The sequence below is a fragment of the Rhea pennata genome, chromosome 9 (genome assembly GCF_028389875.1).
Source record: "Rhea pennata isolate bPtePen1 chromosome 9, bPtePen1.pri, whole genome shotgun sequence".
In the NCBI taxonomy this organism is placed as follows: Eukaryota; Metazoa; Chordata; class Aves; order Rheiformes; family Rheidae; genus Rhea; species Rhea pennata.
In genome coordinates, this window is record NC_084671.1 from 1315132 (window position 1) to 1330346 (window position 15215).

General features: G+C 41.1%; 1 protein-coding gene across 1 annotated transcript in view; it reads left to right on the forward strand.

Annotated features, from left to right (window-relative positions):
* Positions 1-3943: 3943 nt before the first annotated feature.
* The window catches only part of ARHGEF26 (Rho guanine nucleotide exchange factor 26), a 60826-nt gene continuing 49554 nt past the window's right edge, over positions 3944-15215 (forward strand). Inside the window, exons 1-5 of the mRNA XM_062583003.1 lie at positions 3944-4093; positions 4241-4738; positions 6287-6326; positions 8346-8491; positions 13438-13494. Coding sequence (XP_062438987.1) covers positions 3944-4093; positions 4241-4738; positions 6287-6326; positions 8346-8491; positions 13438-13494 — 891 coding nt within the window. The remainder of the gene's footprint in view (positions 4094-4240; positions 4739-6286; positions 6327-8345; positions 8492-13437; positions 13495-15215) is intronic.

Below are 15215 nucleotides of genomic sequence, written 5' to 3' on the forward strand. Positions count from 1 at the left end.
TAGCTGTCTTCCAATTTTTATGTCTGGTACTTGTTACGATAAACAATCATATGGATGTCAAGGGAGCTACTGGCATGTTTAAAGACAAGTATATAAATGCGTTCTGATTTGGGACAAATTCATTACATTAGCTTTTAGATCTTCTGTACTAGCTAGAAAACAGTAGATTGACTTAACATTTTCACTAGTAAATGTTCAAAACCACTACCTGAGTAAACCTGATTGCTGTGAAGACCTGACTGAAAGCTTTACTAGCAGATTTCTTCACTCTGCATCACAAGCTGTATAATGTTTCATTTTAATTCCTAAAAATTGGCATACAACTGTGATTTTTCTGTAATGGGACCTATACAATGGATCTCTCTCCATGCTGGTATTCAGTTCATTTTTTTGTTTTTTTGTTTTTTTTTTTTACTTTTAGAAAAGTACCTCTGTGATTTTATGTGGAAACTGTACGTTGTATGAGATGTTAATTATTGTGTTGCAATTTCCTTCTTTAAAATTATGTAGTTGATTTTACTTTTATTATAACCTTAATTTTATTGCAAGTCTTGCTTCTTTTTTACATCATATGAAATTGAATGCTGAGGTCACCATTCAGAAAGAAAAAATACTCTTTTAATTGCGTCATATTTAATATATATGTGTAAGAGAATAATCTTGTAGAAGCTGATTACTTCAATTATTAATTAATAGGTTTTATGATTTAAGTAATATGCTGTAAATATATCCAATTTCTTGGCAATTCCATATGGAAAGTTTAGAGTTAATTTTAGAAATAATCCTGTGTGTGAATTTTCTTTTTACTTAATGCATAAAGCTGCGAAAGCCTAAGTGACAAATGAACTAAAATTTGATGTTATGCCTACGGCTTTTCCTTGTGTGCTTTGGCTGTCTGAAGTTGGTACTGCAGTGTGAAGGTCTGTCTCATTTGTGAGACACACACATTTGTCAATTTTAATTTCAGTGTGCTTTGCTTCATTTCATTCTTAATAACTTTTTTCCTTGGATTTTGCTGGTAGAAGAATTACTTCATGCAAGGTTTACGTGTGTGCACGAGCGGTTGGCTGTTCTTTGTATTTTCTTCAACGTTTTTTCTACTTGTTCACTTCCATTGTTCGTTACCTACTGAGCAGGCTTAGTATAAACAATGTAGAGTTGCTTTTAAAAACATAGTGCACTTTTAATCTACTCTCCTTTTTTCTGATTTGGTGAGATACAAACTCTTGAAATCTGGAAAGAAGAAAAATAGAAAATCTAGCAATTTTTTTTTTTTTTTTGTTCTCACGTTTAGCTGGGTGCTTAAGCAGGTGCCCATCTTTAAATAAGCAAGTCGCTGTGCTGGTGTCAGTTGGAAAATGTGCACTCTTGGACATAGGCCTGTGTTGAAGGACCAACCTGGACTGCAGCCTGTGTGAGGTTACAGCTAGGTTTTTATCCTCCTGGTTTCATGCTCCTGTGTGTGTGTAGGGGAGGATCGGTTAGGAGGCCTTTGCAAATACATTTTGCCATCAAATCCGATGACAGTCTTTGTATGTTGTAGTTCTTCCCTCTCTCATAATTAAATCCTGTTCTTGTAACAGTATCATTACCTCAGCTCTTGGACTTTCTTCAAAAGTATCACTTAGAAAAAAAAATATATATATATGTAAAGCATCTGACATACAGAAACCTCCTTTTCTTCTTTTTGGTGGGCATATTTTTACTAAAAGGAACTGTCCTTACTCCTGCCAGCCGCAGTGACTTGGCAGTTCTCTAAACCTGCCTGTTTTTCCTACGCCGCGAGCAGCGCCTTCGTCGCTCGCTGAGGAGCCGTCTGCGTCACAGGCGCGGCGCACGCGTCCAGCTCCCCGCAGAGCTCCTGGAGAAAGCCCTCCCGAGCGGCTGCTGGGTGGCAGGTCTCCGCTGAGCAGAGCGGGTGCCGTGCTGCAGCACTGGTGCCTGTTGTCGGATGTAGGCCCAGGTCTCTGTATCGAAGCTTTTTGTACTGCTCGCTACAGGTTAAAATCTGTGGAGGCACCAGGCTTGTTTCTCGCGGGTAAGGGCAGCAAAGCGCCCTCTTGGAGAGGCGTGAGGAGACGTGTGCGAAGGGTAGCAGAGCACTGGCTGGCTCGAGCTGCTTCAGCTGTCTCCTTTAGCTCAGTTTCAGACTTGACATGAACGTTTCAAAACTAATTTGGGTGGCAGAAAGCTTCAGAGTGAAGGCCAAGATCAAAGGCAAGTAGGCATGCACTACACGTTCTTCTGTAGATTATTTCCCCATCTTGACAGTTCTCCAGTTCTGGACTGGAGCCGATCCCAGGCTGTGAAGGGAGGACTTGGATTCATGCATTTTCATGTGTCTGAGGTATTTATTTCTGTTCTGGCTTTCCAATTCAGATGAATTGCACAGGGAGAGAAGTCAGACGTAGATTTGATCTTTTGTGCATTTGAGGGGATGCCTGACAAGTAATTCAGTTTGGAGACTCAATACTAGGAAAGCATTCCAAATTATTTTTGACATTAGTGTCCAGTGTAATAATCATGCATGCTGAAAGCTCATGCAGTCACTTTTTCCAGCAGAAGTGGAAACAAGTTCTAATTGTTCTCTCAGATAGTGAAGTAAGGATATGTTGTAATTACTAACTGTAACAGATAATTAAATAATTGAATAATTAGTGAATGAGTATTGTTCCTGTTCTGTGTGTGAACAGGAGTGTCCACATTGCTTGTCTGTCCTTGCAGCAGGGAGTCTGTGCTGCTGAGATCTGCCCCTGCTGCGGTGCGAAGCGAGGGACGTGCAGCGACCCTGGGGCGTGAGCATCGTCACCCCGTGCGTGCGTGGAGCGGGGACCTCGGCCGGGGGGCAGGGGCTGCCCAGAGGGGCTCTGCCGGCCTGCTCCCTGCCGTGGGAAAGCGTGGGCAGCACACGTCTCCACCTGCCAGCTTGAAGGAACATCTCCCCATCCCAGCAGATGCTCTTGCTGCAGAGCTCTAGGTGTCAAGGGAGTCGGTCCTGGCGACACTGTGGCTGTCGCTGAGCTTCAGGCTCGCTTGCTGCGCGAATGCTGAATGGCCTCTCTAGGAAGATGTGCGGGCAGGGGAGCGTGTTTGAAGCATGCAATTTGTTTCACTTTTTAAAACTGAGTCTGTTTTCCTTCTGTCTCTGTTCCAGTTACATGATATACCACGTCACATTTAAGTTGCAAAGTCTTTACAAATACAGTCTTTTTCAGGCTTGTGTAATTTATAAGAACTGCTGGTAAATCACTGCTTATTTCCTCTTTGCTCACCAAAAGGCTCTTCCTTTCCCCAGGTGTGTTCCAGCACTTTGTCAGCACACAGTAAAATAGCCTGAGCTAGCCCAGTCCAGTTCTTCCTCCAGAATATAGAGCAAGTGTTGGAAAGAAGGATTTGTGTAAGCTGTTGGCCAGCTTCAGCGTTACTTGCGGCTCCCTGCACTGCGATCGAGTGCACCCGAGCAGGCGAGACGCGAGGCAGTATTGCTGCTGGCAGTTTTTGTCACTGTTGCTTTCTAAGTGTAACATTAAGCATTTTTAATACGTAGACGGCTCCAGTGCATTCCTCCGATGAAAAGCCCGAGAGTGTCGTTATCAGAAATTGGTACGGTCTGAAAAAAGGAGTTGGAGTGCCGGAAGGACTGAAGCTGCCGCGGGAGACCGCGCTGCAGGGGTTTGTTTCCCTGCCGCGCCGCGCCGTGCCGCGCCGTGCCGTGCCGTGCCGCGCCGCGCCGCGAGCCCGGCGGGCAGCGGCGGGGCGCGGAGGCGGCCGGGAGGTGAGCGGGGCGGCGCGGCGCGCAGGTGGGAGGGCTCCGCTCCGCTCCGGGCCGCGCTCCCGGGCCGGCGCTGCGGCTCGCGGGCGCCGCCGCCCGCTGCCCCCCGCCGCGCCCCGGAGGCGGCCGCGGGCACCGCCGCTTCCGCCGGCGCTCGGCGAGCCGCTCGCCATGGACGGGGAGGGCGAGGCGCGGACCGGCGGCGGCGCAGCGCCGCTGTGGAAGAGGAGGTCGATCCCGCCGGCCCGCTCGCCCGCCCGGAGCAAGCCGAGGGCCCGGTGCTACCGGAGCGCCAACGGCGTGCTGGTCACCGACTTCCCCGTGGAGGACGGCGCCCCGGCCGCGGGCCGGCCTGCGGCCGCGCCGGGGCTGCCAGCCCGGCCGGAGGGGGCAGGGGCTCCCCGGGCCTCGCCCCCGGGCGGCGCCCCCGGCGCGCCGCCGCAGCCCGCCCGGCGCCCCGAGGGAGCGGGGCCGGCGGCGCTGCGGGCCCCGCTGCCTTCCCCGGCAGCTGGCCCGGAGCGCGCCTTAACCCTCCGGCGGCCGCCAGCGGCCCCGGGCCAGTTGCTGGAGGTGCAGTCCGTAGTGCTGAGCACCAACAGCCCCGCGGCGCACAAAGTGGGCAAGCAGCAGATCATCCCGAAGAGCCTGGCTTCTGAAACGAGGGCGGCGAACAAAAGCGGGAGCCAAAATGCTGAGGCGAGCAAGAGGGTCCTCAAGGTCCGCAGCATGGTGGGAAGCCTTAGTGTGCCTTTGGTAGCTGATGCCGAGGAGGAGGCGGAGGGGGACCTGGGCAGCCCAGGGACGCTGAGGCGCGGCCTGAGGTCCACCTCCTACCGCAGGGCTGTAGTGAGCGGCGTTGACTTTGACAGTTCTTCTAGTTTTAAGAAAAAAAACAGAATGTCTCAGCCAATCCTTAAAGCGGTTGTTGAAGATAAAGAGAAGTTCTCTAGCTTGGGGAGGATGAAGGTAAGTTAGGCTGATGAGAGAGATGTTGATTTGAAAGTAACAGACTGCACGCTGCTGTGATTTGCAATCTCTGTGTTTCCGTGAATGTGTGGGGTTTTTTTCAATTTGCTTTTTGCTACCAGAAACCTTTCTTAGTTACTGATGAATCTCGTGGATCAAGTGCTGCTTTCGAAGTGGAGCAGCAGAGGCTTTAGGGAGGCGATTCTCTTGAAATCCAGTCAGCTCAGTAATGCGTTAATGGCAACCTCACGCATACTTAACATTTCCTGCTGGATTCCCCAGGCCACATAGGTTTCGTTTCTCAAACAAATTGGTCTTTTAAAGCTTGTTTCCCAAAAACCAGTGAACAGGAGAGAGAGACATACTGGCTCAGAAAGTCCTGCCTGCTTTAATAGACAGACATAATAGTAGACATAATAGAAAAATAAACTTCTGCCTTACCCCTTTACTTGGGACATTATTTTAAAGGTATTTTTAAAAATTGGAGTAGGATTTTTAAATTGAAAGAGGCCATTTAAAGTATATTCTTGTGGCTTTTTCAATGCCTGCGGGTAGAAGTAGAATGCCTGCTTTTCATTTTTGATTGTAATCCTTCAGCAGCAGTGAATTTATATTGAATATTAATGCATTAAAATTAAATTATGAAGACCTACTAAAATAATATTTTACTTGACGCTGTATCAGGTTGTTGTAACCTTACATTTATTTTTTGTTGTTCAATTCTTAATTTATTGATTTCTGCACTGTTTCAGAATTGTGTGATAAAATTCTTCAACTAAAGGACCAAAACTGTAGCTATTAAGATAATTATCAGCTTCATAACAATTTTCAGCCAAATTTAAAAATTATGGGTGTGGAAGTTCTTGCAAAAATGGCACAAGTGACAAAATAGCAATAGATTGAACTTCGAATTATTTCTGAGTAAGGGGTTTGTTTGGGATTTTGGTGGTAGGCTTTCTTTATCAAAAGCAGCAAGAAGTTGTGCTTAATAGGATGCCTTGGCATTATCTTGTCTTTACACGCAAAACTCTCTTGATTAGTAGCATTTTTTTTAATCAGCTTCTTAGATCATACAATTTGTTGCAATAAAACATCTGTTTTATTCCAAAGGTTTTGTTTTGATCTCAGAAAATTAGTTTACAGCTTACTTAATGTGGTGGTTCTCTGCAGAGAGTGAGAAAAGAGACGGCTGCTCAGACATGTATGTTGTGTACTTGCAGGAGAGCCCAGAGCCTGTGAAATGAGTTGGAAGTTCACTGAACTCTTGTAAAGCTCATATGTATAATGCTTTGAAAAACATAGTGGATGTGAAGCATTTGGGGCAAATATGAATAAACAATATATGAGAGAAGAAAAATCTAGAGTAGCTTTACACTATTTGATGAAACAATTGTTGTCATTAATATTTTTCCAACGTCAAAAGTTTATAGATTAGGAATTATTAGTTTCGTGCCTTAGTATCAGATAAAATAAGAGCTGTTGTTACTGTTCGTTATTTTGCATTCTTCTTTTAATGTTTATGTGTCTCTTCCCTGTTAAAATTATTAGAAGAAAACGCTGAAGGGACAAGGGACGTTTGATGGGGAAGGTAAGACCTTTTCAGTACAGACTTGATGATACGTTAAAATCACAAGAGAAATGAACTTCAAGATCATTTTTTACAGTTCTTTAATACTGGAACAGAGTACTTGGTTTTCAGTAAGTTGACTAAAATACTGGCCTACAGTTTTGGCAATACACGCTTAGAGCAGTTTTATAAAGAATAGAGAATGGCAGGTTACAAGTGTGGTTTTGTTTGAAGGGTTTTTTCTCAAACATCTATTACTCTGAAAGCATCAATTGATTGATACGCTATCTCAACCCTGTTGGTTCTCTAGAATTACATAAATAAGGCTCTTCTGCGTTGGGACAGTTTTTGTGGCCTATTCCCTGCGACTCTTTCCAGATGTAAGGCTTAGCTTTTCTGGATCAGCTTATGGGCTTGGGCTCACCACTTAAACTCAGAGCATGACAGTTCTGGCATCTGATGTCAGGTTAATGCAGCTGTTTCCCCCTGTTCCTTGTAGGGTAAGAATGCTAAGGCAGCTGGGGTGAAGGCCTTACCTTAGTAATCCTTTCCTTTTCTTGCTACCAAGACTTTAAGCACAGGTGTCAGAAAAACAGTGCCCATGTTTCAGTTCTTTTATGTTAGTCACTAGTATTGAGCTTTACCAAGTGTGCTGCTTTTCCCTGTATTTCAGCAAGAAAAATGCTTCCTTCCTGGTTGTGAGTCTGTGGATGTGTGGTAGTAGCTTCATTATAGTAACTGTTGCTCTCTTGACTTTTCCCTGCTTCATGCCCCCTTAAGGTCATCCGAGCTGCTGTGTTATCTTCCACTTGTCTCTATTTTCAGAACAGTGTCTTACTTGCGTATCTCTCAATCTTTTTTTCCATCTTTTTCTCACATTCTCTCCTAATGATATCTCAAGACGCTCTTTCAATTGTTCGCTTTTATCTTGAACCAAACCCAAGTAATAACTTTTTGTGTAATACTTTTCAGAATTCCATTACTATTTACAATTTCCTGTCTTCTGAAATACGTAAATTCTGTAGGAACATTCCAAAAAACAAATACATATATGCTACTTCTATAAAAGGTCAAACCTTGTACAATGATCTACTGGGGCTGTGTAGTCAGAAGAGGTAAAACAGACCTGCCCAGACTGGTATAAAAACTTAAAGCTCTATCTGTGCATAGAATAGCTGAATCTTTTAATCTTTCCTCCCATAAAGGGAAAATCGGATATTGTCCAAAATGTGGCCTGTCTCTGAAGTACCTTGCAGAGCTTTCTTGCATAGCAGTTTAATCTCGCAATAGGTTATTCTGGTCTTAATTTTCTCTGTCTTTTTCAATGTGCTTGTGAAAAATGTGATCAAGGAGGTTGAGAAGTGGAAAGGATATTTTGCATACCTGTGTTTCCTTGCATTGGTGTTGGTGAATTAATAGTGGTAGTACTGAACAGATAACAAATGTGATTAGTTTTAAGGTTCATAAGCTTCATGCTTATTCACACAAGGAGTTAAATGTTTATTGTGCTTTGTGATTTCTATTTGGAATAATTCTGACTTCAAAACTTCTGAAATTTGGATCATTCTCTTCTCTTAGTGAAATGTGAAGACAGCGTTTAACACTGGGAATAGAAATCAGCGTGGGTAGTGGATTTATAATGGTCTTCTATATTAAAACAGCTAGACCTCTGGAGTAGTGATAGTGTTCTACTGATACACTTGTTCTGTTTTTAAATTGCTGGCTAATTATGAAACATACAACAAACCAAAGAAGATAAATTTTTCTATTTTTTTGTTTCTTTTTTTTTTTCTTGACAAAGAACACATCTGTTTTTTAATTCAGTCAGCAGGATCTTTTCTAGTACTGGTACAGTGATCCATTGTTACTGTACTCTGCCATTGTCCATCCTAAATAAGATACTATCTTTGTCCTTTGGAGTTTGTGAACAGCACACTGACATTTTGCTTTATTTCATTGTTTAAATGTTGCTTATAATTTTTATGAAAGCAAATAAGCTAACTTTCTGGCAATTAATGACATACTATTGTTGTTTTATAGAAAATGCTGTATTATATCAGAACTATAAAGAAAAAGCTCTGGATATAGATTCTGATGAAGAGTCTGAGCCCCGAGAGCAGAAATCAGATGAAAAGATTGTCCTTCACTATAAGCCCTTGAGATCAACATGGAGTCAGCTGTCCGTTGTGAGTATTTGATCATTACATAGGGAGACAAAAACAGAGTATCTAGGAATGTATTGAAGCACGCTTGTTTACGTGTTACTGAAGTTTTCAGCTGAAGTTTGTCATCTTCTTTTCTCTCCCAAAATACTTCATATTTTTAAGTCTTCTGTTACCATCAAATTTGCTACTGCTCAAATATTACTAATCCAATTCCTGAGAACTCAGTTGAAGTTGTGTTCAGGTTTAGCCCAACAGCCTAAAGAAACTTGAAATCATGCTGTCTCGGTCATTTTTAGTAAGTACAAACAGATGATTCTGCCAGAACAAGTGTCCCTGGGGTTACTTGTTCCCATCCTGACATCTCCCTTATTCTTTTACTAGCAGAAGTATTTGTAGGTTCATGTGGCCACGCAATTTCATGTGCCTTGAAATTACCAAGGAAGTAGTAGTTTGTATGTAGAATAAATAAAACTTTGAAATGCACAAGAATTTGTATTTCTGGTAATCTTTAGGTTTCAAAAGTTGCCTTATGTGCTTACGCATTAAGATATGTTTCTTGTCTTTCTTAAAATCTATACTGAAATAATCAAACCTGCATCTTTTGTTTCTCTTTAAGAGCCTGACTTTGTATTTTCCATAGTCCTCAGAGATGAGTGCTCAGGCCTTGTCTAGATCGGGTGTTTTCTAGCCATACCAGTGCAGGTCCTTGGAAGAACAGGACTTAAACGAACACCGATTACAGTATGTGGCTGTTTTGAGCAAGGTAGTTTCAGATAGCCTGAAAAAGATAGGCTTAAATCCTCACAGGATCAAACCTTAAATAGCGTCTAGTCCTTTCTTTCTGTTTACTTTTCCCTAAATTTTATTTTTCATTTCACAAGGACATGGAAATCTTGATCATTTATTGATTTTTGCTTTATGCAGGAAGCAGTACAATTGAGAAAGTTCATTTTAGACTCATTTTTGTTCAAGACACAAATTTGCTTATTTAAAAATAAAGGGGGAGTGAATTCACTAAAAGGGTGAATTCCTTTAAAGAAGAGCTTCAATTAGTTATGATCAAGTTTCTGTTAAACTGATATGAATTGCTGCAAGCCAACTCCGAAGTTGATTTGACTGCATTTATTTAATGGAAACCCTTAAAAACAGAAGCTCTCTGTAGACAGTGGTATTCTGCTATCCTTAGTACAATCTTCTATTTAGTATATGCAGTGTTTTTCTTTTCTCAGTAACAGCATTAATCAGAGTAGAATTAAGCAGAGTAGAATTCAGCTGTTCTAATTGGTACTGTAATCTTGCTAACATCCCTGCTGATAAGCTGGAAAATTGATGATACTGGTTGATAGTTCTACAGTCTTTGTTAATATGCATGATTCTGAGGCTAAAGAAAGGATAAAAATTCTGTGTTTCTCTGGTTAATTTTATACTATGATAACTCTATGGCTTCTGGAAGATACCCATAAAATGAAGGTTTCTTTTGTTGTAATTAATAGAATGTTATAGACCTCATCTCTATATCTAGCGTAAGAAAGGATTTTTCTTGTTGTTGTTCTCTCACAACATGAACTCCTGGAACAGGTGACAGTTTGGGCCATTAACTGTGCATACCCTTACAAATTAGTTTTTAAGACCCGGTAAAATCTTCTATTACTATTTGCTTTCCCATTTATAAGAGCTATCTTAAGATGTTGATTGTCTTACGGTTCAGGGTAGTGAAACACGAATACTTCTTAGCTTTAATAATTATAAAAAATTGAAGTACTCTTCCTTGTGCTATGATTAGCTGCCTTGAGTAGCTTTTCAGTAGTCTAACAAGACAGTTTATAAGAACTGACTTTCTATATTGAATGGTTTAAGATAAAGCCAATACAATGTAAATTTGAAAAGGTTGGCTTCAAATTCTTTTTCAAGAAATCTGTTACCTAAATGTAGTTTATTTTGCTTAATTTTGCAAAAGTTTGTGTCCAGTGAAGTCAGATTGGTTTTCTGCTGTCTTCTAGTTAAACTAATGTTTCTGAAGTTTCTATCACTAGGTGTTATCTCTTCCAAAATACTTGGACTCTTGAACATTTAGCTGCTAATTTGTCTGAAGACCAAAATAGTGTGACGAAGATCCTACTAAGAGAACCACTGAGATTTCATGCTTATAAACCAAACTTGTTCTCGAGCATGACAAACTTGTTCAGTGTCTTTACTTGTTTTACAAGGTTGGAAGGGGGAAGTATATGGGGCAGGATAGTGCACTGTGGAAACAGTGTGGGAGTCTGTGAACCTCGTGGGGTCTGTGTTCAGTTTTCTAGAAGAACTGTATGTTGGCAGTGTGTATTCGAAAAGTGAGTGTGGAATTGTCACAGGAGGTCAGTTATGAAATGTCCAAGTATTAAGCTTCAACATGTTAGGAAAGAAAGACAATAATATGTACAGGGTATTTGTTAGCAGTGAATGTGCTAGGAAATGGAGGGGAAAGAGAAAGGAATGAATCCACCATCTCTGCAGGACATTTCTTTGGCAGCTAATTTAGTTCTGACTAGACTTTCTTTATGAAAGGAAGAAAGGAAGAGAAACCTTCATGTTTGAAGTTGTCAAGTCTTTTTTGATAATAAATGGAAAAAAAACCTCCTCTGTGTTTCTGTGTTCCTGCAGTGCTCCCACCTATGCAAAAGTAAGATTGAGCTTTTCAAAGAGCATTTTAAGGCTCCTTAATAGTATGGTGTTTAAACCAGTACCTTTCAAATTTGTCTCTCAAACAGTCTTTCTCTTTGGATTCCTGTTAGACAGCTGGAAATGGCTGAGCAGATGATCGCTTTGAGTTAGCTTATTGATATCTCTGTTCCTTTCAACCTTCATGTGTTAACTTAAGATTTTAATTTTGGGGGAATGGTCAGTATTTCCACAATATATTCCCAAAACATCTTCCAATATTTTTGGAAATATACGATTCCCAGCAGATGTATACATTGATAGTATCAAAAATATCGCTTATGCATATTGAATGTGTTTACTTTCCAACAAATGCAATGTTCAGTTATTATAAATAATAGCAGTATATATTACTGTGCATGCTTGGTTAGATGGTTGTTTTATTTCCAAGTGAGGAAAGGAGCGAAGGGTTTATGATTTTCACTGTCAATTTTCGATATACTTGCATGCACGCACACGCGCACACACACACACAGACAAATCAATTTAGAATATAAGGTTAAGCCATATCCTTAAGAAAAGAACTTATATTTGCACCTTTGTGTGCATATATCATGTATGACAAAATGGTGGTCATGAAACACAGCTAGGTTTTTGGAACATTAATGTAGCAGTTGCCATGTTGACCTCACTGGAAATTTAGAGTTGCTGTGTTAACAGGAAGCATTGAAATCTCTTGGATGTATTCATAAGGATGTCCTGTGTCAGCATATTTTTAGAAAAGTCCTCAGTGGCGTCCAGAAAAAAAGTGACGTTGTACTTCCTAGGGAGTGCTTTAAAGCTTTCAGGTTGTTAATTGAAAAATTTACTTCTTCCGTTTAATAGAAAGACATCTACTTAGTTCTTGCTTGGTACTCAGAAGTGTATACTTGCAGAGGCATAGGAATCTGCAGTGTATCTGCAAAAGATCAATTGCTTTAATATATCTGAATATGTCTTGTCTCTTTTTAAGCATGTAATATGAAGTAGTGTGCATGAACTACATAATACTGTGCAGCAGAAGTGCAGCACCTCTTAATGTTGTGCTGTCTTTACTATTGAGCCTCCTATCCAGGTTTGTGGTAACTGATATGCAGGAGTAAAATAAAGTATCCTGTAAAATTCCAGGGAACAAGTGGAAGAAGAAAAAGCTGGTGCTGTGGTAGTACCCTAGGAGCTATTGAAGGAGAAATGGGAGAATGGAAGTGCATCTGTTATGTCTCATATTAGGAACTAGGTCTCATAAAATCAGGTCCTGCAGCTCACTGCTCCACGGGTGGAAGGGTATCTCTCATGCTGGTGGTGCTGTGCAGTGGCCTCTTTTTCAGTCCCAGTCTGGCAGACCATATACAGGTGATCTTCCTGACTGAGGCCCTGGGCTTGAGAGCCCTGTAGGAAGTACATAAAGCCAGTCCCTCCTTTGACGCGTGGCCTTCTATTTTATTTTTGTTTTGTTATATGATCTGTTAAATGACCCATCACAGACAATTCACGTTGAGAAAGAGTAAACTTGAGAGGTCTTTTGGTGTGGAACTGGGTAGCTTAGCATGGGGCTCAGAGCTGTGGAGTGATGCAAATCAGACTGGCATTCATTGTGGTTGTGTATGGAGAGCTGGGGCAAACCTGTCTTGGCTGTTCTGTATGTAGAGTGCAGAGGGAGAAGAGATGACATTGTAGGGCTGAGAATATTAGAAACACAGGAGTATTTACTTAAGACTTTGCAGAGTTTATTTAGGATAAAGACAGAGATCCTCCAGAATAATTTTGGTCAGCAAGTTACCTGTCTAAAAATGGCCTTTAGATGTGTTTATTTTACAAATGAGCATGCTAAAATGTTCCAGGCCAACTGAGAGAATGAACCAGGCAATATTGTACGAATGTAAATCAAGAAATCTAAACTAACAAGAGAAAATCACTCCTGTGCCTTGGTGAGTGTGTGTAATATCCATTAAGGTTATGAGGGTGACAATGATTTGACTGTGAATGCTTTTGCTGTAGCAGTTCTGTGTATGTCCTATGATAGTTTTTAGTGCTGTTTTGTTCTTTGTATGAATCCAAAATTTGATGTTATGAAGTTGCTGCTGGGGGTTTTTTTTGGGTGGGTGGGGGTGTTGTTTTTTCTTCTTTTTTTTTTTTTAATTTCCGCTAGTTCATTGCTGTCATTCTGAAGTGACCAGATTCTTTAGCTGAATTCTTAGTAAGTCACTTCAATTGATATTTATTAATATTTTTTTAAATCCTATTTGCCTGCAAAAAGTGTTAAAAAATAAAATTTGGATTTATTTTAGGTGAAGAAGAATGGATTATCAGAAACTATCAGCCTGGAAGAAAGAAAGAGACAGGAGGTACTCATTTAAAGTTATACTTGTTTCTTCTGGTTGTTTAGGGATAGACTGCAGGCCTAATTTAATATTTTATGTGTTTGTTCATAAGGAGACAACTTGGTCTGTGTCCTAGAGTGAAATAACCTCTCTCCCCATGGAGAATAAAGAAACAAAATTGGTCTGTTGCTGATATGTGTACATCTCTGTTTTGGGTCTCCTGCCAACATTTTGCAGGTCTTGCTGGAGGAGTTGCTCCTAGATATGCGCATTCCAGCAAGTACAGCCTGGCTGCTGGCTACTCAGCAGCATCAGGCAGCCAGACCCGAGGCTGTTGTGTGCTGTATTTGGGCAGGTGAAAACCAGTCCTGCTTTCAGAGAGGAGAGGAGATGACACATAAATTTGTAAAGGCAGTAAGGAACGAAGAAGCTTTTTGCAGCGCTTCTCAATTGTAACTAATCCGGTGAACAACCCTGACTATGTGGTTGCTACATCTCTGTCAGATATGCTGTCTGTCTGTCTCTGGCTTTCTCTCTTGCCCCCTCCTCTTTGCTGCTTTTGTCCTCTTTATCTGCTTTCCCCTCTTTCCTTACTTGCAGGGGCTATGTCAGAGTGAATGAGCGATGCTGAAAAGAATAGCCTGACCTAGCCAGCTATTACATACCTTCAGTTGCTGAGGTATGTCCTTCAGTGGAGAAAAAGGATTTTGGAATAGCAGCACTGTAGAACTGCCTGCCATGTGAATTTCCTCCAAAATCTTCCTTTCACTTCAGGAAATACCTTGGTGAACCAAACCAAATTGGAACTGTCTGGGTTTTCTGTGAATTTCATAGACATGCATATAGCGAGCCTCAAAAACTAATTTAGCTGTGCGACCTACTACTGTTGTGTTTAGACATGAAATACAGACACATCTTGTATTACATATGCAAGATTTAGACATTTTACTTCAGAATCCTGCGTCTCCTTTGCTGTCTTGTTTTGCTCTTTTGGGGAGAGTGTGCAGCAGTTGAGGTCATGTGTACTGCCTTTTTTTGCCTCTTCCTGTTGGTCACAAAGTATTTATTTCAATCCTCCTGTATCTTTTAGGAGTCTTTAGTCAATGTTTCCTGAAGTCATATTTACATCCCTTCCAAGAGAACAAGCTCTTCAGAGGCATTGCAGATGCAAAGTTTTTAATGTTACCAGAACGTTTGCAAGCCTGAGTGTTAAAGAGGTCCATCCTTTCAAAGGGATCCTAAGAAAATATTCTTAAGATGTGATTGTGCTATCAAGTGGTATTTGAAGTAGCTTCATTTTTTTGTGTATGGTTTATGTAACATTTTATAGATTATTCATCAGATTACTTTTGTTATCATAATACATCATCACTGCAGAAAAATGTGTTTGGTTTATGCCTTGGTCAAATGTCAAAGTTTCAGATGTTCTTATGCATTCCATCTTCAGTAACTTATTAATGAGTTGGATCTCTGTGCATCTTTTGCCTAAGGAAAATGCATCGTATAAACAGACTAATTTGAACTGAAATACTTTTCAATGGGTCGTCTTCAGCTTCCTGCAAACTGGAAGCTTTAACCTTGTGTGTGTGTACCCTTTGCATTACCATACAGAAATGTATGCACCTGGCCTCCCAGTTGTTCTGTAGAGTATTTGCTGTCCATCAGGATTCAAACATCTGTTCATGTTGATGTAATGCGAAGTAGCCATAATATGATTTTGGGTGTTATTCATAAACTGCTTCCAA